At 43.8% G+C, this 27,726-nt stretch overlaps 1 protein-coding gene across 1 annotated transcript in view; it reads left to right on the top strand.

Annotated features, from left to right (window-relative positions):
• Ntrk2 (neurotrophic receptor tyrosine kinase 2) overlaps positions 1-27,726 on the top strand; it is a 342,416-nt gene that overhangs the window by 249,831 nt on the left and 64,859 nt on the right. The window contains exons 13-15 of the mRNA XM_028863139.2: positions 2,611-2,741; positions 16,231-16,403; positions 22,646-22,880. Of these exons, the coding sequence (XP_028718972.1) occupies positions 2,611-2,741; positions 16,231-16,403; positions 22,646-22,880 (539 nt within the window). The remainder of the gene's footprint in view (positions 1-2,610; positions 2,742-16,230; positions 16,404-22,645; positions 22,881-27,726) is intronic.

The raw sequence follows: 27,726 nt of genomic DNA, 5'->3' as shown, positions 1-27,726 counted from the left end.
TGGGGCCACGGTTTCTAGGAAATGTCATTATCCTGGAAATGGGAAAGACACATTTCCTGCTTGAGACCTTAAGTGGATAGAGCTATAGTTATTTATATCTTTATTAGTTTTAGATTCAGTAATAATGGATATGGTCATGGATTGATACTTTATTGCCTTTGTATGTGCATAACGTTTTTACTTCTTCAGGGAATCTATACCAAGAATTGAATTTAAATGTTTTTGAGGCAGGCGGCAAGTTAAGCTGGGACCGCCACTTTGTGGCCCAACACATTATTTTCATTGATGATAATATGATTGCAATATAATACTGAAAATTGGCTTCTTTCTACTGCTCATGAGGCAAATGACCAAGGAGACCAAATTTCCAGTCTGGAAAATTCCATCCATGATATCTCCTTGGGGACAGGAGAGTAGGGGCACAGGAACAGGATCAGTTTCAAAGAAAACTTCACAAAGCCAACTACAGTCTTGAGTTTTCTTTCAAACAGAGGGAGCAGTTTATGAGGGAGTTGGAAAACTTAATCATTGATAATTTTACATTAATTAGTTAATGTGTGTGTGTGTGTAGGTCTGAGGACAGCATGCAGAAGTCAGTTCTCTCCTTCCACCATGTGGGTTGAAGGCATCAAATTCAGCTTGCCACGCTTGTCCTTACTCTCTGAGGCGTCTAACTGACTCTCATTTAATTTTTAATGTTAAGTTTGCAGTGATTTTCCTCAAGTTTCCAAAGTGAAAAGCTGAGGGTAACTGATCTCGGAGGAAGGAAGCAGGCGAGACTTTTCCCTGCTTACATGATGGGCACTTTTTCATCCTGGGGTCCGTGGGCTTGCCCCACTTGGGATATTTGAAGGCAAGAGAATCAAATGACCATAGGACCTTTAAGAGAGTGTAGCAAAAGGAGAATGGCACCCAGGTGAAGCACTTTCCTCCCTGAGAGACTCTCTCCCAGGAACATTCAGCTTAAAGTCTAACCAAGAGCCAACCCAAGTCTCCCTATGCCTGCGGACTCTTCGCTACCAAAACACCAAGGGCGATGGCAGTCTGGTGTATACTGAAGCTCAGGCAAGTTCTCGAATCTCTCTGTTCCCAGAGCTCTGAGACCCAAGAGAGAAAATGTGAGGCAGGTGTTTGGTTGGGTGACTGGAGAATCCAAGATGTCAGCAAGGACAGGGCAGAGATGATACATGGGGTATCCTTAGAGAAGCTTCAGAATAGCTGGGGCTCTGCACGGGGAAGGAGAAGACAGTGAGGGCGTTGACCTCCTGGAGAAGCCGGGGCGTGGCCTTCATCTGAGGAGGCTACAAAGCCTGGGTGCTCTTGGGAGCTTGTGGAATTGCAGACTGTGATCCAAGAACTGGACAGGGACTGGACCGGTTGAGCCCTGGCTGGAATAAGCGCTGCTGGGATGGCGGGCTCCATGGGCAGGGCTTCGCGATGGGCGGGGCCTCGCGATGGGCGGGGCTTCGCGATGGGCGGGGCTTCCTGGGCTTGTTCAAGAGACAGAAAGTGAAGCAAATTAGAATAATTCCTGATGTTTTCACGGAGGAAAATGGCAAGAATTTCTTAGCTCAATAGTGTGGAAACTGGAGATTGAGGCTTTTGTTGTTGACATGTTTCGTTTATTTGTTTGTTTTTCCGCATTCCTGGATTTTCAGAGAATTGGGCTGCTTTGTTGCATACATACCTAGTGTGATTGCTTCAGTTAACCGAGAGTGTCATCAAATTTGTGAAATATTTATACAAACTCAGTAATATTTATATAGCATCAATTTAGTATGTAGACTGTACTGACAATCAAAATCTTTACTTGTGACTGAAAGTATAAAAGAGACATTTACTGTGTTTGGAGGTTATTTCATTGGCAGAGGACATTTTCAGATAACCTATGTCCCGAATCACAACGAAGTCTGCAAATGCTGACAGACAACCCATTTCCTAAAGAAAAGATCTATCTTCTGCTCTCTGTTTCAACACCAGGAAACTGTTCTTGACTGTAGTTTTGAAGACAATGAGACTATGATTAATGAGATTAACTATGGCTTTAACTACCCTTCCACCAGCTTCCTTTCTATTTGGAAAAAATATATATTAATGTGTTAGTCAAATGCTGAAAAATGTTAAATGTTGCCTGAGACTTATTGGAGTGTGAAGTGTGAATCAAGCGGCAACTTAATTCCCAATGAATACGTGACAGGCAAGGAGTTAAATCAAGATTTAAGTTGGGCAGTCCTTTGACTTTACAGGGCACCCTGCTAATGAGCGCAGTCCCCCTCCTCAGAAATCCGGCATGCTGCTAGCACACAGATCTTAATATGTGTCCTAACAGTCGTGAACAGTCCTGCTCAGAGTTCCCAGAGGCTCATGGAGATCAGAACCACGTGAATTACTGGGGAGGATAATTCCCATCAATTCAAAGCCTTGATCACCACTTTCATGAAAAGCAACATCTACCAAGGGGCTGTCTGGGGTCCTGCCACTCACACAGGTACAGACTGTGCAGCTCCTCCACGAAGCTCTGTAAAATAACAGGAGGGAAGGGGTGGTCCTGTACACATCGTGTGACAGATCTTAGGGATGCCGTGAGTGACAGGGGTCTTTGTTTTACAGTTGTTCAGCACATCAAGAGACACAACATTGTTCTGAAGAGGGAGCTTGGTGAAGGGGCCTTCGGAAAAGTCTTCCTAGCAGAATGCTATAACCTCTGTCCTGAGCAGGATAAGATCTTGGTAGCTGTAAAGGTAAGATAACATTCCACAATCACTCCTTGTTCACAGTCCCACTGAACTGTGGGAGATTAATTTTGTTATATTTTAGTAACCAATTTGAGAATACATTATGTTTTCAATGGTACACATATTTTTAAATTCTTCTGCCTATATGAGTAGTCAGAAGGACATTTGGGGCACATTGAACTGTCCATCAGAAGTGATCCTCGGCAGCAACCATCCAATTTGTAGGCCATGACTATCTCCAAGCTTCTTTTTAAAGTTATACTAACAAAAGTCTAGATCCAGGTCAATGAGATGAAATGGAATTCAATCAGCTAAGCTACAATGCAAGCTTCTCTCCCCTAATTCTGGATGCTGGTGACTTCATTACCTGGGACTCGTTATATTTTCTAGATTCTAAAAGGAAGGAGTATTGATTGTGTTGCACTGAATTTTTCCTATATGCCATCTATACTTGTCCCTTCCAAAGTGTATGAAGCCACAGAATATTTTTTACAATATAGACATGATTTCACAAAGAGTTAGATGGCATCTCCTATAGATTCTACCATCATAGCAAATGTAGGGTTTTTATAAATAAAGAAATCTGAAAGTCCTTCATCATAGTCATGTTCTCCCAAACTAAAAAAGGAGTCCTATTCTTCAATAAGATAAATAATAACGTTGAAAGGGATAATTTTCTATTGAGATTTGTAGAGCTTGAGAAAAATACCACAATGGATTTGGGCAGATCTTTTAAACATGCATTATAATTTTTTTGAAAACTCACTAAGGTATTTTTGATATATGGATATCAAATATTTAAAAGGTCATACAATTGTAAAGAGTTGAGTGTCAATTGAATGTGGATGTGGCTTATGTAATAAGACTTAACCTCTTTGACTAATGAAAGAAAGATGGCTGAGTTATTGTTGAGTTATATTTTTGCTAAACAGTGACCATTTGCATGAATCGTATTTATTCAGACATTATAACCTAGGCAATATTTTATTTCTTTAAGAAATCTGGTGCATATTCCACTATGATATCAGGTTTTATTGTACACACATGAATAACCAAGAGAATAAAATTATTCTTGAAGTCACCCATCCTGAAGACCAGACGGCTTATTAATTTTTTTCCAGGTAGAAAAATTGTACATCTTCTTTCCTCATGATCTGAAATATTTTAAACGCCCTGTCCAGAGTGGCATGATGCTCATAAATTCCCAGAAAACCCTTAAGAGCTACATGTTTCAACTACTAAAGGACCAATGGCTCTAGAAATTATCAGCTATCAAATACACATTATGACTTCAACATAGGAAATGGATGCAAGCCTAAGAAAGGAGGGGGAGAAGAGGGATACTCTAAAGAGATGTGAGGCCAGATGGTAGGAGCTGCTCCAAGGGGGGACTGTGGTGGCTGGAGGTGATTTGTTACTGCTCTTTGCTTACTTCTTTTCTCCTGTCTATTGACAAAGCTCTCTATTTGTTAGCACATCACATACAGGGCGTTTGGCAGTTTCTTATCTCTAGTTTCCACTTTCTACTTCAATCTTCTTTATCTTTGGGGATAGATGAGATCAAATGTATTGCTATTTTTGCAATTTTATAGATGAACAAGTGTTCAGGCTGGAAGAATCACAGGAGATGTCTATCCCTAATGGAGCCATTTATATCAAATATGCAAAATGAAGACCTATGCCCATGTTGGATCTGTGTTTTACGTTCTATTTGGCAGCCAATCAGGAAGCCTAACCAAAGCTTCATGAATTCACTTCACAGTGGTGTACACGTGACCCCTCAAGTATGTGAAAATCCTGCATGGCCAGGGGATTCTAAATGACAGTGTGGGGATAGCTGAGCGACCTTGGCCAGATATATGGGCATTCAACTGAGTTTTCAGGAACTCTAGCCTCTCATCCTTGCTCTGTACTGACTTTCCTATACTCCTTCAATGCCCTTAAGGAAAAGGTACTGTGCAGTTAGATTCAGGAGACCGGAAGCTTGTGCATTCAGATTCCTTTTGAGCAGACACTAAAACAAAGTGGCCGGCCTTGTCTACTAACAATGAGGGATGACTGATTGTTCTTATGTAGGTCCTCTCCCACCCCTGCCCAACCTCGGCTGGGCTTTAGAAGACCATTTGCCATGCTGCTTTCGTGTGCACAGCATGCTTCTTTCGGGGTCTGTCTCCCATTATTATATTGCCAGTTAGACCTTCCTCTTGTTTAAGTCCCAATTGTGGCTCAAATTCAGACACAGCACCCATTCTTCATGGACCTTTTGGCTTTGCCAAAGATGTTTCTGCAAATTAATGGTCTGTGATCAATGTTTGTTCATTAAATAGTGCTGCTAGCGGGGAAAGGCTACTTGACTCTGTCAAATCCTGACTTCTCTTTGCCAGTCTTATTGGAGTTAAAATGAAATTGTCACTTGAAATAAGAAGGACAAAGGGACTGTAGATTAAAGTTTTACTCTTACCTCATGACCACAGACCTAAGGATTTTTATAGCAATGACCTTAAATATGAATGTTAAATCAGAAGTTTACCTGCTATAACCCAGGCTTCATTCAGGGCACCATGTCGATCCTCTGGACAAAGAGGTTGTATCTTTGTGAGCTCCAGGGTGAATCAGGTAAGAATAATTTACAGACCTTGCACAGAGCCTTTCTACAACTTGGGCACACTCAGTTATAGGGATTTGGTCCAATCGAAAATGTATTCAGAGCTGTACTGTTGTTGGAGGAAAACGCCCATCATTTCTCTCTGACCATAACAAAAGGATTTGTTTTGTGTTTCACTTTTAAGCAATGTCAAACTGAACACATCTTCCAGGACTGTAGAGCCTCTCACCTCTCTGGAGTGGCTTGGGTTGCTCCTACCCCATTGGATGCACCAGGGGATGTTTGACAGCCTTTCTACTGTTGCCTAGCAACCTCTGCAGCATTGACTATGCATGCTAAGAAACTGCAGCCATTGTCCTTTTTCCTTCTCTGGAAAGAGCTGACTTTGGTTTGAAATCCAAAGCTTTATGTCCAGATTGACAGATGACAGATTTATGTGAATTCTGGTGTTGATTCTCCCAAATAATTTAGTAGCTTGAAGTAGTCAGTGTTCTAGGCCATGTGCCTGCCTTCAAGGGCACGCGGACAAATCATACCTCTTCAGTTACAGGGTCTGCTTGTTTGCTTCAACTGGATTGCCCTTTTCTTGTTTTTTTGTTTTTTGTTTGTTTTTTTTCTTTTTTGGATGACCTTTGTTTTTCAGTGAAATGGATTTGTCCACCGTTTTCCCCTTTATACTGAATTATAATTAAAAAGCCCATATAGAGGAGAGAAGTGAAGAAACTAGTCTTTGATCAAACCCAGTTACTTTACCTTTGAGTTACTCGGTTGCCAAGGAAACGCTCCATCGCACTTTCCCTGCATTAACTGCCGATGCATTTGCTATTTTTGGCTCCATCCAACGTGCATTTCAATAACTACCCTTCCCACAACATTTTTTGTACTATGAATGCAAGCTGATTTTTGGTTTTCAAATAAAGCTGCAAGTCTGCTTTGTAGGATTTATGCCCCTCCCTGGCTAACTCCAGTTTATTTCTAGAAACAAGGAATGCTGAATATGAGAGAAACCTTTAAAACCATATAAATAAAACCCTAGCCTCGTGTTTTATGGATGAGAAATCTGAGACCTAGGGAAGTCAAGTGACTCCCTCAAGATATGAAGTTAAAGAGCCAGAGAGGCTGTCTGCACAGGTGAAGTCTTGGGCAAATCGGAAGTGTGCTGGTGAATTCAGCAGACGCTTTTCTGAGACCAGATGTAAATATTTCTGAATTTCTTCTTTTCCACAGAAGAAATAATGGTATTTTTCTCTGCTAAGAGTTTTGGAAAAGTGACTTACAAACTATTTTTTCACCAGAAGGCAAGCCAACATATCATCTGACACAACGCCCCAGTCCTCACCCAGTCCACCAGTGCAGGCAACCTCAGCTCCTGTATCTCAGCTCAAGTTGTCTTTTTGGAAGGTCTGTCTTTGTTTGTTCCCCAACCAGACAAAACTCCATGCTGTGTGCTGTCAAGGCTTCTATAATTGGCCTTTACAGCATTATCAAGATTTTTAAATTATGATTAGTGTGTTTACTTAATGAGTGACATTTCATATCTGTGACCGCTTGTAGGGTGTCAATCATAATCTACAGAGGGAACCATTACTTTCAGCACTTTGCCTAATATGTAGTGTGATGCAAAAGAGAAATGCTTATTGAATAAGTGAAGAGATGGTTGATAGTGGGTGAGTGGATGGGTACAGACCATGGAAATGATACATTTCTGATGCACTAAAGAGTTGATCATTGGCATTTCTACACAACAAAGTGCTTTCATGAAACACTGGTGGTCACAGTTGAAAGAAACTGTAAAGACAATATGTAACTTTAATAATCTAATGTAATGAGAATCATTCTAGATATGGTTTAATAGGTTATGCGTGGTGGCACACACTTGCAATCCTAGCACTTGGCCAAAGGAGGCAGCAGAAAGATCCAGCACTGAAGGTCACCTTCAGCTACAAAGTGACGGTGAAACCAAGTGGGCTACTTGAGGCTGCCTTAAAAACAAAGAAAAAGAAAGGGCAGAATTGTTGAATAGTTATATAGGTACATTCTACTATTATTAATGTTCTTTAGTGTAGCTGGAGTTTTCTCTCCGGGTCCCGCCAAGCCCCAGCAGTCCAACAACCCACTTATAAAATAAACATACAGAGAGAAGCTCTCCAGCTACACTTTAGCTCACATTTTACAAAAGAAAAAGACACACAGAGAGAAACCCAGAAGGTTTGAGAGTTGGCTCAGCAGTTAAGAGCACGGGCTGTTTTTGCAAAGGACCTGGGTTCTATCCCTGGCACCTACATAGTGACTCACAACCATCTGTCCAGTCTTGTGGGATCTAGCACCCTCTTCTGGGTTCCAAGGCACTGCACACATGTGGTACACAGACCTACATACAGGCAAAATACAAAATAAAGATAAATAAATCTAAGTAAAATGATTAAAAGAAAATAAAAACAAACTAACAAGGGAAAACCCACAAATCCAGAGATTAGTGGCTCATCCAAGGTCAAACAGCTTGCATGAGGTCATTTACTGTCAGATCTAGGGCTTGACCCTATTCCTGTGCTCACTGTGACCACACTTCTATTTATTAAATTCCATGTGCTCTCTGGCAAACCAACTTGAGGAAATTCAACACAATACCGCTTATAAAGGAGTAAATTTTGCATGTAAGGATGAGAGGCACTTTCTTATCTACATAAGTGAAAATTTAACATCAGGGAATAAATAGGGGTAGAAAAACTGAATTCCCAAGAGAGTTTTGACTTCAGGGAAATGCAATCAAGCCTCATGCCTCATAATTGACTTTCTCAAAATGAATGAAAGGATCTTTGGAAACCCAAGTCAGAATGACGTAAGCAGAGGGGGCAATGCTATAGAAAGCCTTCCACTGTTAACCTAGCTGCAGGCACTGCTAGCTTCAGAAAATCAATGGGTGCCTCCTTGGGCTCTCCATCTCATCCCCTGGCTTACTTTCTTTAAAACTGACTTCATTTTCAGACAGATTCTCCTCATGCTGTAGCAAAGATTGATCTTTTATTGACTTGCCTTACGTTATGTCAGAAATCTTCTGATTACCCAGGTATGAGTCACATATTCATCTGCAGAAATTGACAATGGAGTCAGACCAACAATGCACATAGTCTGAACATGAGAAAATATGTGTTGCCTAAGGAAATAGCAGAGATGCTATACTATAGTCTTAAAAAGAGATAAGAGATCTTTTGGGGAAAACACAAAATACAATCATCTCAAATAGGACCCAAGAGTCATTCCTTACTGTGATTGGGCCATTTGGGATCCATAAGCTTGCTTGGGATCTGAGGAAGTCCTGTGATCATCTGATCTTTACCTTGTCAGTAAGAGACACCGAAACCGCTCTTGGCTTCTAGTAACATACTGCTCTCGTACCTCAGTTGCTCACTGATGCTTAACTGGTAGAAACACACCAACAGCTGCTTACATTGCCTCTAGGATTGCTTGAGAAGAGGGATTTGGGGGTCATTTATCCCTGCTGGTCATCTACAGCATCTATTAGTCTTCGTGCCACATCGTCTACCCATAGTTCACTCATCTAAGTTGGCCATGGGTACCAAAGATGCTACTTTCAGGCAAGGAAGCAACTGGTGTTACCTCTCTCCAAATATGTATAAGGAATTGGAGAAAGAGAGAGAAAAAAGGCTCAGTCCCTTTCATCCCAAAGCAATAGAAGGATTTATAGATGAGAGAACACATAGAGAGTTCAACCTCGCCATCTCTCTGCCCTACCAAGTTCATGTCTAAGACAGATCTCAGTTTCTTCCTTCCCTTCCTTCTTTTTTTTCCTTTGGTTTTTTGAGAGAGGGTTTCTCTGTGTAGCTTTGCACCTTTCCTGGATCTCACTCTGTAGACCAGGCTGGCCTTGAACTCACAAAGATCCACCTAGCTCTGCCTCCTGAGTACTAGGATTAAAGGCGTGCACTACTACCACCTGGCTCCTTTCTTACCATAGTTATCACATCATCCTGCCCATCATGAGTCTCCACTTCCATCCTTCCCTCCCCCATGGGCCCCTTTCCTACTTTTTGCATTTACACTGACATGTGAAATCCTTGTCTCCACAAAATGGTAATTGATGAAGTTATTGTTTTTAAGGACATTTGTCAATATTTCCTTAAAAGATCGTCTTTGTGTTTTAATGGGACTCAGACTGCAGAAAGCACTGTTTGTTAAGCCTTCACTGGGTTCTTGGGACAGAAATCACAGAACTTGAAATGATAATTTGCTATAAAAGCTTCAAATGACGCTTTGCTATACAAAAATGATGTTGTGGACATATTCACACACACACACACACACACACACACACACACACACACACACATGCACAAGTACACGTACACATGCACACAAATACACCCCAGGGCTCTAGTTGTCTTTTTCCAAAGAGAAGTCATCTGGCATCAAACACAGCTTGAAGTTCACTTCATGCTTCTGTATTTCTTGGATGTAGGAATTAAAATAACTGTGTACCCTTTGAAACTACTTTCACATGATAGACTAAGTCACAGTCAAGACAGGTCCATGCTGAACCACCAGCCCCTTCCTGTCCGGTGAAGTGACTGCCAGTGATACACTAGTGTATTCAGAGCCTGCACACACGTCACCTTGACCACATTGCACTATACCTTTGACTTCGTTTCCTGTTTGACATTTCTTCCCTGACTGTCTCTAAACTTGTTTTCCCATCTTCAAGGGTCGACATTTCTAATTATGCAACTTAATGACATGCAAGCACAAACCATCAATTTTATTCCCCATATCACTAAGTCTTTTAAAGTGTGTGGATTAGAACCTAACCCTGAGCCAGCATCGCTGTCAAAATAAATACAGTAGCACTAACAACCTGGTTATGACTCTAGTATTTGAGACTGTCACTTGGCACATAATTTAAGTTCTTTCAAAGACCAGTTACAGACAGTTAATTGAGTTGACATAGGTATTATTGGTTTCTAGTACAGAGAGTATATTTTATAGTGACCCCTATCACCTTTGTATAATTATTTGGATTTTATTTCTAGAGATGCCTGGGACCTACCTACAACACTCTGTCATTGCTATGATTTTATTTATATGAGTCTTTCTTTCTTTCTTTGTGTTTATTAAAATATGCCTCGCAAAGTTCACTGTGTGTGAACTTGAAAAAAAAAAAGGCCAACAGTTGCATGCTTGGCTCACTGTTGACTGTGACAACCCTACAAGAAAGGTTGTCTGCCCTAATTCTATCTCAACTTTACATCTTAGAAATGCCTTCCCATGTTCCCGAGGCATGGGTTGGCCTCTTCATAGGATGAAGAGCTTGTTTTTGTAAAAACAATGCAATTCCTAGTAGGAAAATATGAGCCACTAATGAAACTGGGTTATAACTTTAAATTTTCTGATACACACATTAGTAAAGTAAAAAGAAAAAAATTAATCTTACTTTATTAGTATAGTTTATTAATTCAACATATCTCATAACATCATGTCAACATATTAAGATGAAATGTCAATGAGACAGTTCAAATTTTGTTCATGTCAAGTTTCCAAAATTCTGTGTTTGTTTTTTAACTAAAGCACATCACAATTTGGAATAACATTTAAATTGGTAACTAGTGGCATGACACTATTGTCTACTATATTGGATAAGGCACAGCTAGAAGATAGAGGAGAGCAAAGATTTTCTGTTAACAGGAGATCTAGACCTGGGAAACCCATGACCCCTGGTTGTTCAGCTTGGGAGTGTCCTCATTTCTGTGTTTCAAGAAGTGTAATGGGGAGCTGAAACTAATAGTTTCTTCCATATTCTGTCTTTACCCAAGACATGCCATCTCTGTGATATCTAAAGTATGAGAAGAATTGCAGTCTGCATTGTTAAAAGCCTGTTTTATCTTTCCTTAAGTCACCTATAACTTGAAGTACATCATTGTTTAGTTTGGTGAGCCATACTGTCCCACTCATGCTCCGGGTGAGTTCCCTGCTCTCTAGATAGCTTCTTATTGGTTTTAAGTTTTTGCTTCATTGTTTGGAATGGATTTTGATCTCTCGTATTTAACTTCACTGGTTAAATCGTTTCTGGGTTAACATCTATCCCGGCTCTGAGTATGTACACACAACAGGCAGAGTCAGCCCTGAGTTAGGCCTCCTGCTGGAGTCAGAGATAACCCCAGCCTTGGAGTATCCAGAAAACCACCAGGAAAAAGAAGAAACAGCACTGTGAGGCAGCGTGGAGTAAAGAATAGGGCTGCATGCTGATGGAGCAAATGCATCCATCAAAGGAGATGAAGTGGGGATTGCCGCTAACGGGTGAGCGGGGCCGCTAAAGGGTGAGCGGGGCCCACACCCCTGGGTTCTCCTTGACAGGAGCTCTGCTACTGACCAAGCCTCCCATAATTGAGTAAAATGACAACCAGACATGGTACCGAAACAGAGATGATATTTATAAATAGACTTTTCTAGCTTCTGATTGCTGTCTGGCCCTGATTCTATCCTCACAAAAATTTTGTCCTTTTAACGCCAAATTCAGGATTTGAAATTGGCCAAGTTGTTACCACCATATTTTCCAAAATCTCTTAAAATAGAATTGAATCATAATTTCAAAAAAAAGGGCCCACCATGCAAAAATGGATGGGCTCACAGGAGGATGCCAGGTTTGCGGGATGCATTTGGTCCATGAATAGTAAAATCGCTTTGATTTAAAAAGAATGTGAGTGAGCTGCAGTTTCTGACATTGCACTAAGAGCCGGCCAGCACTGGGGAAGTGGAGATACTGGCGCTTGTTTAAATCTTCAGGCTGTCTCTCTCAAAGAAGATTCTGTCCTTCCTCTTGCCTCCTCTCCTCTCCTCTCTCCTCCCCTCCACTCCCCTTCCCTTCCATCCTCTCCTCTCCTCTTCCCTCCCTTCCTTCCTTCCTCCCCTTCTCTCTCCTTTCCTCTGAATCTTTCTTTCTTTGTCTCTCTCTCTGCCTTTCTCTGTGTCTTTCTAGCATTTTTCTGTCTTTCCTGGATTAACAGGACATACTTAGAGCTTGCCCAGAAAGCTTTTCTGCAGGATTTGTCTGTGCCCATGACAAAGACCTACAAGGACCAGCCCCTTTTCTAGGCATGTGATAAACACACGAGGCCTTAGACATAAGCTTTCCTGTAAATCCTGGCAATCTCTGAACTGTGGGAGAGTGTGAGGGCCGAGCCTACATCTCCACATAGCCGGATACTTCCCGGAGGTGAGACAGCCTTTCAGGAGGTCCTCACCTCCCCACTGACCTCCCCAAGAGTACAGCCTTTCTCATGGCTTGAGTGGACACCAACGGCCTTATCCATGCATCTTTCATCTTCTGTGGATCCTTGTATGAGAAAACTGAATTCAGGGACCCGTTTTCAAATTCCAATCACATCAATGTCCTTTTTAACAAAGGATCCTGGGAAGCTTCCAGGGTGTGGCCAGGATTTGAACCTGGGACTCTCAGCTCTAGCTTAAACCTCACCCACCTGAACACCATGGGAATGCTGCTAGAAGGAGGGTGAATGTGGAGCGAAGTGGCCAGGACAGAGTGCGTCAGGCAGCCCTCCCCACGTGAGAGCACATAGTACCACCCTCGAGTTCCTCTTGAGCCTCGTTTGGCGGACACGGCATTTCCCCAGTGTCTACTCACCTTTCACTTCTATTCCATATCCTGGGCCAGTCTCTGCTTACTGCAGACCGTGGACATCAGGGCTCCTCTAGTGGTGTAACGCTGAATTAGCAGCCAGTGATAAATTGGTGTAGACAGACATAATACCCCAAACCAAAATGTAAGGCAGAGGCAAGGAATGTGCAGGTCTGTGTGTTTCTCTCTAGGATCAAGGAAAGGACCAGGCAGGTGACAAAGCTCATCTTCCACACCCCTCACCTCATTTGCTGAATTCCCCTTGAGAAATTCAGAAAGACAGGTGGAAAAAGAAAACTCCAAACCATGCTCATGTACAAAATCAAATTAAATAAAACCCTCATGATAAGCTCATGGCACCTGCCTGTGTGACAGAAAGGCAAAGACGTTTAGTCTGGACCCAACTAGACTAAATCTGGGAGGCAGAGGGTATGTGGCAAGCTCACTTTCTTCTGATTCAAGGAAGCAGAGATCCACATGCTAGTTCTCTGCCACTGTTCATTTTGTTATTGTGTGAGGAAGAGCACTGTTTCCATGGCAATGACCATCAGAGATTTCTGGCCTCTCTGAGCACTCCGCTATCCAAATCTGCTTCCGTTCCAGCCAGAGCCTATGGTGCTTGTGGGGACAGTGAAGGGCTACTTCACAATTTCCCTAAGCTGCCATCACCCCTGGCCTGAGGGGGGTGACACCTGTGACTTCTGTCTCTGTGAGTCCAGTCACAACTCCACAGAGAACACTAAGTGCTGCTGAAGAGCTATAGTTAGGGAAATGGCCAGCTCTGGAGGGATGGCGGCTGGCAGAGATGCCTCCCTCAGCTACTGCTTCCTTGGGGATTCCAGCATACTTACTGATGCCCTCTTTTGTGTGAGCAGTGGCCCTTGAATACAAATGGCATATTGAAAACCCAGCCTGTGACAGACTTGGGGATGACCAGCACCTTGCTCCCCGAAGCCTGAGAAAGCACAAAAGACACAGCATTCAGCAATTCCACGCAAGGTGACACTGTGCTCTAGAGGCTCCTTGCATCTGTGACTGATTGATTGACTCAGGGCTCCATTCAGCTCCCTACAGGTTGGCCATGGAACTAACACTGTGTTCTAGAGGCTCCTTGCATCTGTGACTGATTGATTGACTCAGGGCTCCATTCAGCTCCCTACAGGTTGGCCATGGAGCTAACACTGTGTTCTAGAGGCTCCTTGCATCTGTGACTGATTGATTGACTCAGGACTCCATCAGCTCCCTACAGGTTGGCCATAGAGATAAATGAGGCTTCTGTTGAGATGAAGCAGAGCTCAGCCTCCTTTTCCATTTTCCCAGTTCATGTTGATATTGGGAATATCCATTAATAAATGTTTCACTTGATGGTATCTAGCTCAGCTCTGTCTTCCAGGGAACTCAGGTGGTGGCATATCTCGTGGTCTGTAGGTAACACCTGTCAGGAAGGGCCCTGCAGGGAGAACGGAGCTGAGGAGGGGGCCTGGAAATGACCACCAGGGTCTGGCAGCACTCTTGGATGTTGGACATAGTGCCAAGTTTTCTCAGATAGTACAAACCTACTGGATGTCAATGCTTTAGATTTGTTCCAGGACCGAATCTAACTGGATATTGATAGTCACACCTGCCATCAAACTTTGATAATGATTGACAGCAGCCTCTCTGGGGAAGGGTTTCTTTCTGTCTTTATATCTTACAAGGGCTTTTGTTTGGTACTGGGCTCACCCATCCCCACATACGGGGAGCCTTACTTTAATCATATGCAGGATTCCCCTTACAATGGATGGTAACATTCATAAATTCTGGGGATTGGGATGTAGACACCTTAGGGAGGAGCACTGTTCAATTTCCCATGCCAGCGACCACACCCAAGATAGCATTCCAGGCAAAGGTGAGAATTTGTTCCGGGATGGGGAGGCAGGACCCATCATTATCCGAGCAGCTGCAAACATTACATATGGTGGAACTGGAACTGTAGGGCCGCATGCAGGAGAGCACTGCCAAGGGACAGACCAAACAGAGATGTGGGGAAGCTGGTTCACTCAGGCTGCTAAATTCATAGTTAATTATATAAATGCCCTTTCTCCCTATTTGTTCATAACCACCTGGGTCAAGATTAGGGTCAATGTCTATTTCTTTCTCGTGTAATTATGGGAATTAAATCTAGGGCTTCATGTGTTCTAGGCACACTAACCTTGAACTTGAAATGTCTCTTTGGTTCTACCACAGTCCTGACTAAATGATAGCATGTGTCAATACAGAGTATACATACATGACACTGACTAAGAGCAGCATGGGTAGGGCACCATGGAGTATGCAGGCTTCATGCTTCATGCTTCTTATCCCAGGTCTGGACCCCACCACGTGACTTTCAGGTATTTCTGTCACCTCTTCATGCTGTTGAGCTTCTGATGAGGCTCTGTGCATCTCACCCCTATTCGTGGAAGCCCTGCTGGTGTGTTTTGGATCACCTGCATCTTGGCAATATGATTGATCATCTGACAGCTGAAGGGATAGGGCATTTCTCAGTGTGTGGGGATCAGGCTGGAGAAAACTTTAGGGTGTCGCATAAAGACTGAACATGGTCCTGGTTGCATTTGGAGGCTGGGTCCACCAAGCCTCACTATGTTCTTCTTTCTGAGGTCTCTTCAGAATTTAGTCTTTAAAGGGTCATATGATCAGGGACTGGAGGGAGCTGAAGGGATAGCTCAGTGGTTAAGACTACATGATGCCTCTTCAGAGGACCCACGTTCAGGTTCCAGCACACACATCAGGTGTAACTCCAGCTCCAGGGAATTCAGCACCTCTAGTCCCCGTGGTTACTTATACACACGCATACACTTATCCACCCATGCACATACATCTACATAGATGAAAAAAAACCTTTTTCAAGGGTGCATAAGTAGAGGTAAGGTACACATAGCACCACAGGAGTCACAGTAGGCACCATGAAGTGACGGAAACCCCTGGTAGTCACTGGTCCAGATCAAAGGTAAGAAGCCTGTAAGATAAGCTCCCCAGAACTCAATGAGAATGCATCTAGGAGACTGCTCCATAAGCTACAAACCTGTGTGCACCCATGAGGATGAGGCCTCACAAACACATTACTTCCTCAGGAATTAGGATGTTCCCTGACATTTTGTGTAGTCAGTGAGATACGCCCTCATCCCTAATAGAATTGTTAGGCCTCACTGATGGAATTCTTTATTGAAACAACCTTCTCTTTGATGCCCCCTTTTTAATAGACGCTGAAGGATGCCAGTGACAATGCCCGCAAGGACTTTCACCGTGAAGCCGAGCTGCTGACCAACCTTCAGCATGAGCACATTGTCAAGTTCTATGGTGTCTGTGTGGAGGGCGACCCACTCATCATGGTCTTTGAGTACATGAAGCATGGAGACCTCAACAAGTTCCTTAGGTACAGTGAGGGGTGGAGCCAACCTGGGCTTGAGAAGCGGGTAGAACGTCACTGCTCAGATAACCAGGAGCGAGGATGGGGAGCTCCTGGGAAGGGTGAAGGGAAGGAAACCCAGGCCTTTCTTTGGAGGAATCTTTGGTGATGGCTACACCCACACACAACAGAGAAAGGAGCAGAGGGAAAGGAAGAACACATTTCTTTTTCCTTGTCTGGTCACCTCACCTAAGGTGAAGCTAATTAGTCAATCTGCATTCACTGAGCATTTGTTACATTTAATGCTATGTGTCTGGAAGAGTGTGCCAAGTGGACAAACGATAAGCATTACCCAAGGCTACAGAAACAGAAGAAGCTAAGGTACCCAGGAGGCACCATAGACGGTACAGTGGGGTCAGAGTGAAGCATCTAGCATGCCGGGTGTGGCAGGAACTGGGGAGGCGAAGTAGGTAACAACTTGGCAGCTTAAGGCTGGGAAGCTACTGTGTGGGGCTGATCTGACTTAGGAGCTCTTGGGTTTAGAATGGAAAGGACGAGCCCAAAGACCAAAGATTCAAAGGAAAAGGATGGAACAACATCCTACGGAGCCAATGGAGTCTTGCAAGTGTGGCTATTGCTAACAAGGTCCCCCTGAGTGATGTGGGTGTAAGCAGGGTCGGTCCCTAAAGAGAAACAGAGTGCTAGTGCCCCTTGGATTTCTAGCCTGGGTCTCATTAGGTCTTAGTTCAGCAATGGCTTCTCAAGACGTCCCCTCCCCCAGACAGTGGGAGGAGGAGACACAGGGCAGAGTGAGAGGAGCCTTCGAGTGAGCGTGAGCCATGAGAAGTCGTTTGTTCTGTAACGTGAGACGAAGTCATGGAGCACAGAGGTTCAAAGAGCAGCTTTTGAGGAGATGCCATGGTACAATAGCAGGGTTGCCACCTCCGAACAGACGTGAAGCTGGTACTCGGCTCTGGCATGTATGAGCTGATTCTTCCGAGTGATGCTGGAGCATGACAGGTCCAGGGAACAAACTCTAGAAAAATTCTCCTGGTGACCAACTCAGTCAGCAAAGGGATCACAAGAAGAGATGAGTTTAATAACATGACTTTGGGCTGCCTGTCACCCTGGTAGGGACCCCTGGTAAATGTCCCTGTCCTGTGACTGTCTAGAGAAAAGCATATAGTGAGTCATATAGATACCACGTGACATAGAAGAAAAGAATGTTTTCATCTACATCAGGCAGAAACAGAAATAGAAATGGATCTTACATGTAAGGTCACCAGGGTGAGGTACCACATGTCCTAGCCTTGACAGAGAACATGGGTTCTCCTTCTGAGTGGGTCATCAGCCCCCCTTTCCCAGACACCTCTATCCCAAGTCCCTTACAGTCCTTTCTATGTGTTCTTTCCTTTAAACATCAGCTGTCGTCTTTGAAATATTAGCCTGCACATTCCATGTAGTTCGGTGGAGAATTATACTTGAGGGAAACAAAAGGTGTTGAGGAACATACTGAACACCTTCCCTTCCTGGCCTCATTTTCTCTGCCTAAAGCAACACAACATGCACCCCAAGAACAAGTTTAGAGGGGAGTTATCAATAACTTCTGATCCCACAGCCCACCATTTCTGCTGTTTTCCTCTTTATTTTGGTTCAGGGATTCAAAACCCCAGTGAGTGGCATCTTCTGTGTAAGGGTCACACGTAGTCCTCCCCATCTTCCTCTTGTGTCCCGGGCTGCTGCCCAGGCCTTCGCACAGGAGTATGCTCCAGACAGCGTCCCGTTTCCTGGAAGAGTCACACTGCAGTCTTAGTCAGTCACAGGAGGAAGGACTGAGAGGACAGTGCTCCGCTGCTTTCAGTCCTGGCTCTGCAGGCTGCTGCTGCCTGGACCGTTTGCACGGTCTCTGTCTGTGTTACACATGCTGCTCAGTTCCTGCCTGGGCTGGACCTCTGCTTCCCCTGCAGCTGTATGTGTATGAAGGGATGCCAGGTGAGATCAGGAGTGCATGGAATGTTCACGGTATTGAGCAACAATCCTAACCCACTTTCCTGTGTTAACAAAGCGTTCATTGTGGGTGACAGACAGGGGGTAATGGCAGATTCTGTACTTTGCATTGTCAGGCTAAAGTGAAAAGATTAAGATATGCTGGCTTTGGTTGAGGGCTAGTTGTTCCTATGAGAAATATTTTCATCATTCTTCAGGCTTTCTCCCTAACCCAAAAATGTCCTTTCTTAAATACTGTAACAAAATAAACCCACGTACAATTATATGGATGCAGTTTTATGTATCTGCATGTTCAGACTGGTGTGTTTGTGAGTGTGTGTGTGTGTGTGTGAATGTGTGACTATGGGTGTGTGTGTGAGTGTGTGTTGTGAGTGAGTGTGTGTGTGAATGTGTGTGACTATGGGTGTGTATATGTTGTGAGTGAGTAAGTGTGTGTTTATTATGGGTGTGAGTGTATATTAGTGAGTGTGTGCTCTGTGTGTGAATGTGAGGGTATGTGGGAGTATATGTGTCTGTGTGTATTTTTGAATGTGTGTATATGTGCATAAATGAGTGTGTGTATGTAAATGTGAGTGTGTATGGTTGTGACTGTGTGTGGATATGAGTGTATGGTATATGTGCACATATATGTGCATGTGTGTATGAGTGTATGGTGTATGTGCACATATATGTGCATGTGTGTATGAGTGTGAGTGTGTATTACATAAGTGTGTGTATTCAAGTGTATGTGGGTGTGAATGTATATGGTATGAGTGTATGTGCATGTGTGTACATATGTATGTGTGTGTGCATGAGTATGAATGTGCATGTGTCTGTATATGAGTGCGCATGTGTGTGTGTGTGTGTGTGTGTGTCTGCATGTGCATGTGAGTGTGTCTGTTGCCACTCATTTTTTTACTTTCTGACTGTCGACCATACCCTAGCTTCCCCCATGCCTTCAGAAGCCCTCCCTTGGCATCCTACACAGGGCATGGAGAGCTTAGAAACTCAGCCAGCTTGATTCCATAATCTGCTCAACTCTGGACCAGTGTGGCTGCCAAGGAGCAGACTCAGGTGCAGCGATGCATTGCAAGGACAGGCTGTCCTCTTCCTAGGAGGAGAGCTGGCACACAGCCGCCATGACAGATCCCCCAGCATCTTGGCAGTGCACGATAAAGCCAGATGTCTTATGTCTCTAACCTTTCTCTTCATGGAAAAAGCATATACTGAGCACATGAGGTGAAGTGGACAATGAGAAGGAAAATTTTATTTCAAGAGTTTCACAGTTTTTCCCTTTAGAATCTCTCCAAAGTTCCCTCTTAATGTGGAGAAAGCTAGATGAGTAATTTTCAAGTAATTTATTCAGAATTTCTAAGCATGAAAGATGTGTCAATTTATAAAAACCAAATAGTATTTCAAGACTTAAATTTAAAGATAAACACTATTTATTATAAACACTAAAACTCACTATTACTATGATTGTCCTTGTGACGCAGTTAAAGAAGCCAAATCATGCAGCAGGTGACGGAGCTGAGACTCCTGCCACGTCCCTCTGGACCCCACTTCCTTCTCCCAGAGCAGGTGCCTCTTAGCACTTTAAGGATGTATAGGGGCCACTGTAGGAGATGTAAGTCTGCATGACCGGAGTTGGGTAACAATGGTTGGCAACAATGAATTGCATATTTTAAAATAGCTACAGAGATGATCCTATTAATACAAGGGGAAGATAAATTTCTAAGATGATGTGTATGTCAATTATTTTGGTCTAATCATACCTTATACCTAATGCACATGCATTAAAATACCACACTCTGTCCCATAAATGTGAATAACTATTATGTGCCAATCAATTTTTATAGTAAATTTAAAGGATAAACATACTTTTTAACACATCAGAAGGAGGCTGGGATGCAGCTCAATGACAAGGCACGTGCCTCACCTGCACAAGCCCCGAGACTGATCCCCAGCACTACACATTCAAATACACAGTAAAGAGAGGTACGAATCACAGAGCCAGCTCTGGGTGGTGAGTTGCCAGCTGCAGTCCCTGCTGGAGACAACCAGACCAGGAAGGTTGAGTCCCATAAGCCTGCTGTTGGTTGCCCAAGCCACAGCGCCGGGGAGGCACTGCCATTGCCTCTCTTTAAGGAGCTTCTCCTGGAAGAATAGCATGCGTTTTTATTTTCAAGAGATGCAGGAGGACCTGGCTTCCGTGGTCCTCTTCAGAACTCATCCAGGAGATTCACCTATCCTCCCCCTTACTGAGGGACATCTGCTCCAAGAAAGCAAAGGTGTGCTGAGGCTACTGCCAGGGAAAAGCCTTCTTGCATTCTCAGAAGCAAGCAGGAAAAGGGATGTTCAAGGGTGTGAGAAGAACCTCCCCCATGCACAGAGCTATGAAGAGCTCTTGTGTCCAGGCCACCAGCTTCCCTTTGCTGCTGAAGCACAAGGCTGGTGCAGGAGGTTTGCAGAGGTGAGGTTTGCATGAGGGATTTGGACACTTCCTTCCCCTGGAATGGATGCCTCCTGCAGACTCAGCTGTCCAGCTTTCTGTAGCTGGACAGGCTATGGCCGACACTGATTTCCTTTGTTCATTCCTTGAATGCCTAAAGTTTCTCTTAGTCTTTTGGTCCCCCATTAATTTATGTGTATCTTTAGATCCTTTACCTGAGGTTGAGGTCTCAGTGAGGAATCTTTGGTGAAGTGGGAAGGACTTTGGCATCCTCAAGAAATTCCCATTTCCTGCAACTCTCCATATTACAGACCCAGTTTTTGTAAATCCCCCACCCCTACTTTATAAAAAGCCCCCCCCCCATGCAGTATCAGTTCTTCCTCATGCAAATGCCCTAGGATAGTGCTCAAAGGATCTGGTTTATAGAATTAAGTAACAGACCCAGTAGGTGATAGAACTCTCTTGTGTTGGCATTGGGTTCAAATTCAATCCTGACAGCCTGAGCATTGGCTTCTGTGCTGTGTCCTGTTTTATAACCTCCAGGGACTTTTCCTCAGGGCTCTTCCTGGGTGCCACAAAAGGCAGCTGGGGGGTGGGGTTTGAGGAGAGATGAAATCTGTTAAGACTTGCCTGGTATGAAACCAGAAAGCTCCTCCCAAGAGCATGGTTAAATCTAGATATTCAGAGACACGGGGGGAACCAAGGGATCACCCAGCATAATATACCCTTGTGCCTTTGACTAATGAGGAAATTGCAGATTAGCGAAGTTCAAAGATTTCCCCAGATCAGAATGTTAGATAGTGGTGGACTGGAATACGCCCCACGCCTCTGCCAGAGCTTGCTCCCAGAGAAAGCAGGGTGAAAAGCTTGGTGACAGCATGTTTTAGAAATGCAAAGAAAGGGAGAGTCACTGCAGGCTGGAGCCTTGAGGGAGAAGTGAGTGTGTCTGGGCTGGAAGAGTTCATGGAAGGCAGAATCCAGGCTAAAACTGTTGCGTAATTCTTGCTCTCTCATTTTCAAACACTCATGTAGTTCTGACCCACAGAAGGAGTCAACCGCTTTACATGTATTGAAAACCCTCCATCTTTGATACAAGTATTTTCAAGCACTAGATGGAGATGCCCTCCCTTCTTATTTTCCCTTGGAGTGGAGGGAAGCTTTGCCCAGGCCATGCAGAGCCAGTAGCAGGTTTCATTACTCCCTGTAACACCCTCTCAGGACACAGGGGGCCCTGATATCTGTGTGGACGGTGTGTGGGGATGAGTGACCCTGCTGGCTAGGACTCAGGTCTTAAAAGAATCAAGGGTTGAAAGCCAAGGCTTGAAAGCCACATTTGGTCACAGATCAGGTAGGCTGAAGGGGACCATGAGCTGCCCATCTTTGGCAGGGACATCTGGAGTGGTCAGTGTTGGGGCAGGGTGGCCTGCTGCAGCGCGACTTGGAGGAGACCCGGGGACCTCACTGATGCTAGGACCATGCTTCTAGGAGGGCCAGCTTCTGCTCCCGCTTTTACTCCCTCTCAGGCAGATTATGCGGCTCAGTTTTTAAGACTGTGGCCAATGTCTGATGGCAGCAGAGCTCTGAATTCCCCGAAACATAAGCCTGCTGACGTGTTGGTGTGAGGTCTCACCATTTCAGCCCACACAGCCCCGGGTGTCCCACTCAGGAGAAATGAGGCAGCCGTGCACTCTCTTGGCTATGGAGATAAACTGTGGTGGAATGGAGCTTCTTGGCCTCCTCTTCACCTAGTCAGGCCGTGTCCTCCAGCACGGAAACCCAGCCCCTCTCCAGTCTTCCAGCCGAGGCTCTAGCCCCTTGTGTTCTCCCACAGGGCACACGGGCCGGACGCGGTACTGATGGCGGAAGGCAACCCACCCACTGAGCTGACCCAATCTCAGATGCTGCACATCGCTCAGCAAATTGCAGCAGGCATGGTCTACCTGGCATCCCAACACTTCGTGCACCGTGACCTGGCCACCCGGAACTGCCTGGTGGGGGAGAACCTGCTGGTGAAAATTGGGGACTTTGGCATGTCCCGGGACGTGTACAGCACCGACTACTACAGGGTGAGTAGCTGCCCAAGTAAGGAGACGCGCCTAACTGGGAAAGCCCCATGTATTCATATGGTTGGGCTGGCATAAGACAATATCACTGGTCAAAGGAAACTGACTCCACACAGTACTAGAGACCTCTAAGATCATGGTGGCCGTGGGTGTGATTTCCTCCGATGGCTCTCTCATCAGAATGCAGGTGGCTGTCATCTTTCCATGTCCTCCGCCATCTTTGTTTTTATTTATTTTTACATGCATGAGCTTTAATGGGAGACCTCACTTCTAAATCTCCTCTACCAATTTGGACACCAGCAAGACTCGATCGATTGACTAAAGCGCACCCTATTGGTTCCATTTTCTCCAAGCTACCTCTTTAAAGTGCTACATGGAACATGATCATGTTCTAGGTCATATATATGTCCAACACACAAGTGTTAGGGTGAACCTTTCTTCGCCATGGATTTCCAGAGTATGGTGTCACGTTGCCAAGAGGAAATGCATCAGCATTTCCAGGGTGTTGGTTGAAGGCACAAGGATCAAGGATTAACTAAAACTTCCGTTTGATGCTGGGAAATGATAGCTAGACACCTTAAGGGTTGAACATGTATGAATTTGTTTATATGAGTAGTAGTCTAGGAGACCTTGGCAGCTCCCTCACAGAGCCACAAGGGGTGAACGTAGCAGAGCTTTTACACCCATATGTGCAGTGGGAAAGGTTCTGTTCTGGAACTTCCAGCCTGTTCTGGAAGAGTCACATCACAAATGGACAGACTTACAGACAGTGCTTCAAATCCATTGGCTGCTTGTGGTTGGCACACTTTGGTATGTTAGATTTGCAAATGGAGGACTTGAAACCTAGATGTGAAGAATGGGGACCAAGAGAGTGTGGCAGAGGGGAGGCTTAGCAAGGTCCTGAAACCTTCATTTGATTATTGCTTTGTCACTTTCTGACTTCCAGAACAGGGTAGGGCTGGTGGAGGCAATGCCCCTCTTGGCCTTTGTGCAGCTCATGGTTGTTTATGTTGAAGATGAACCCTCTCAGTTTGTATTCTGTATTCTTCCCTGCTGCCAACTTTGCTACACTTGGTTTAAGAAAATGAATCTCTGTCTTGCTCCATGTTCTTCAGCAGATGGTTTTGTGGTGGTTTTTCCTTCATTGCCTTGATAAGCTCATATCTGGTGTGTGGAGAGTGAATAGAAGTCAAGTTGGGGAACTCTTTTGGTGTTTGCTGGAGATGTGAACCATCTTAATCTCAAGGGTCTGAAACAGAACTGTAACACGAATTGCTGAATGGTCTTTTAATAAAAAAAAAAAGCCTGATATTGGGGTGAAAGTTGAAAGATCAAAGAAGCAGAGCAAGTCACAGCCGCCGCCTCTGACCTCAGTGTCTCCTCAGCCTGAAAGAGCTTCAGCTGAAAGGGACGCTTCTGTCGAAAAGCCTGTAGTTCTTGTTTCCTCACACCTTATGTACCTTTCTCCGCCCTGCCATATTACTTCCTGGGACTAAAGGTGTGTGTGCTTCCCAAGCAAAGGCATAGGATCTCAAGGGCTGGGATTAAAGATACGTACCACCACTGCCCAGCTCTTTCTTTCCTAGACTTAGTCAATCTCATGTAGTTCAGGGTGGCTTTGAACTCACAGATCTCAACCTCATTAGTGCTAGGATTAATGGTGTGTGCCACCACTGTCTGGCCTCTATGTTTAATCTAGTGTCATGTTCTGTTCTCTGATCTTCAGGTAAATTTTATTAAGGTACATACTATATCACCCCACAGGACTTGGAAGCAGTACTTGCCTCAAGTCTGCAAGTGGTTGACTTTTTCCAGGCGTCTAAAGCACAGATGGTATTTTACAGATATATCTGTTTTATTAAATTTGTTTTTCTTGGTATGAGATAGGGATGAGTGTCTCCCAGCTTCAGGAGAAACAAGTGGGTGCTTCTCTGAGGAAAGGCTTTGCTGATCTTCATGAGTATGAAAAGAAGACACACCTGGTCCAAGCAACAGCATTTATTTTATTTTTAAAATAAAAGTTGTAAAGGACTTGGAACAAAGAAGGAACTCAATAAATGTTGTGATTTAATTATTATGCAAATCAATAAAGGTGTATTTCATCCCAAGGCTAGGACTGAAGTAAGTGAAACCTAACATTTTTAGCAGCATCTCTAGAAAAATAATTTGAAGAACAATTATTGAAAATCTCAAAATAAAAAGATTAGCCACTCAACTCAAAACTAAGCAAAAGATTTGAACAGACATTGTTCTAAAGATGATATGGAAGGGCCCAAAAGCAAAGGAAAGATGCTGAGCACATCAGTCATGAGGGAACAAGAGGATAATGATAAGTAGATGTCACTTCACAACACTGATGCTGTAATAGAGACAGACAGACAGACAGTAAATCATGTTGGTGAGGATGTGGGAAAATTAGAATTTCCATTCATTGCTGGTGCAGAGATATGCAGGTGCTTGAGAATATAGCTTAGCAATTGCTTAACTTTTTCAACATAAAGCCACAATATAACCTAGTGATTCTACTCCTATGAATATACCCAAGGAACTGAAGTTCTGTTTACACAAAAGCTGCTAGGAAAGTTATTTATGATGTCTAAAGAGTACAAGCAATGTAAGTATTGATCAGTTGTTGGATGGTTAGACGTGATGTGGAGAGTCAATGGAATGTTGTCAGTAATACCAAGGAATGAAATCTAACCCATGGCACAATATAGATAAAATTTAAAACATCATATTAAGTTGCCAGAGAGATGCTCAGTGGGTAAGAGTACTTGCTGCCCTTGCTGAGGACCTGGGTTTGGCTCCCAGCACCCACCTAATATTTCACAACTAACTCTAACTCCAGTTTCAGGGGATCTGACTTCTGACTTCTTCAGGCACCAGGAACACACATGGTACACATGCATATATGCACAGAAAACATTCATACACATAAACTAAACTAAATAAATCTAAAAAAAAAAAATGAAACAGAAACAAGACCATGATATTAAGAGAAGGAAGCCAAACACAAAAGGCCAGTGTCATGTGACTCCATTTACAAGGAGTGTCTAGAATGAGAAAATCTAAGGAGACAGGAAGCTGATTGGTTTCTGAGGGCTTGAGGGAGGGAATATCCAAGAGCGGCCACTGCTGGGTCTATGGTTTAGGGTGTGTGAGGTGTGATTTAAGAATTATCTAGTGGTTTAAGGTACATTACAAGTAGACTTAAAATCTAATAGCCTTATGTGCTTTTAATAAAAGAAATCTTGAAAAAGAAAATGCTTAAACAGTAGCTGCCATTACATATATAAATTGATCTTGAACACTTGTGAATTATTTAAACACGGCATTTGTGGTCTACCATCTTTTATTGTCATTTGTTAGGAAAACCCTCCACTCAGGCCAGAAGACCCAATGCCTGGGATCCAAGTCCTCTCCTACCTTCAAGGGCACCTACAGGCATATGGTGTGTATGAACTCACTCAGGTACACACCCATGCACATATATTTAAAAATAATAGTAAATCTATAAAAACCCATTAACTTCATCCCCTTGTTCATGGCCATTACTCAATTGTAGTTGTAAAGTTTTTTTTTTTTTTTTTTTTTAGGATTTTTGTTTTGCTCACTCAAAATGAGGTAAAAGCACCAGCTTTACATTGTCCTTTGTCATAGATGGAAAGGAACAGGCTGGGGGAAGAGATAAATAACAATGGAAGACAGCCAGTGAGTAGGAAACTTCGGAAATGAGTTAGGTGTTTTTGTTAGCCCTTTCTAAAATTTCAAAAGGATAGTTCACTTTTGGGCTTCATGAAAGCATCATCAAAGAACCAGCATACAGCACACTGTCGTGTCTATCAAATGGGTGAGCAGGAATTGCTGCTTGGTTTTTCAGGAGAACTCCAGAGCACCCACTGCGACCTTGATCACCCTTGCCTCCACACAAAATAACCCCGTTTCTAAGACGAATCCCGATCCCACCGCCATCACAGTGTCTCCTTGGGGTCCCTGCCACTATCTCTAGGTCAAGAGCTTTTCTTGTCGATGTTTCTCTTTCTCCAGCACCTTCCACAAGTGTTTTCTTGTCATTTTCTTCATATCTGCTTCAACAGCCCATACCACATTCTAAAGGGAGAAACTGGTAGAGATGACATTTGATGTCATCACCAATGTCAGAGACCCTTTCAGCCACAATAATCAAGGAGAAGGTCAGGTTAGTCTAGTGAATTAGTTACGTTTCTGTTACTGTGATAAAATTCAATGACCAAAATCAACTTATAGAGCAGTGGTCTCAACCTTCCTAACGTTGTGACTCTTTAATACAGTTCCTCATGTTGTGGTGACCCCCAACCATAAAATTATTTTCGTTTCTACTTCATAACTGCAATTTTGCTGCTGTTTTGAATTATAATGTAAATATCTGTGTTTTCCAAAAGGGGTCATGACCCACAGGTTGAGAGCAGCTGATACAGAAATAAGAATTTATTTTGCCTTAAGGTTCAGAGAACTAGATATCCATAATGGTAGAAAAGGCAGGAAGGAAGCAGCAAGTGTGGTAGCAGGAGCTGGAAGCTGAAAGGTCAGATCTCAGCTACACACACAGGAAGCCATTGGAGCAAACTGGAAGTGGGCTGATTGTAAAGTCTCACAGTCTGCCTCCAGTGACATACTTCCTCCATCAATACCCCCTGTTCTAAAAGTCCCACAGCCTCCCCAAACGGTGTCACCAACTGGGGATGTTCAAATGCACGAGGCTGTGGGGGACACTTCTTATTTAAACCACCATATCTGGATTATCTGACATGGAATGACGGAGTGGGAATGGACTAACTAGCGTGGGAAGTCACAGATCCCTAATCTTTAA

The sequence above is a fragment of the Peromyscus leucopus genome, chromosome 5 (genome assembly GCF_004664715.2).
Source record: "Peromyscus leucopus breed LL Stock chromosome 5, UCI_PerLeu_2.1, whole genome shotgun sequence".
Classification (NCBI taxonomy): Eukaryota; Metazoa; Chordata; class Mammalia; order Rodentia; family Cricetidae; genus Peromyscus; species Peromyscus leucopus.
This window is presented reverse-complemented; position numbering and strand designations above follow the sequence as displayed.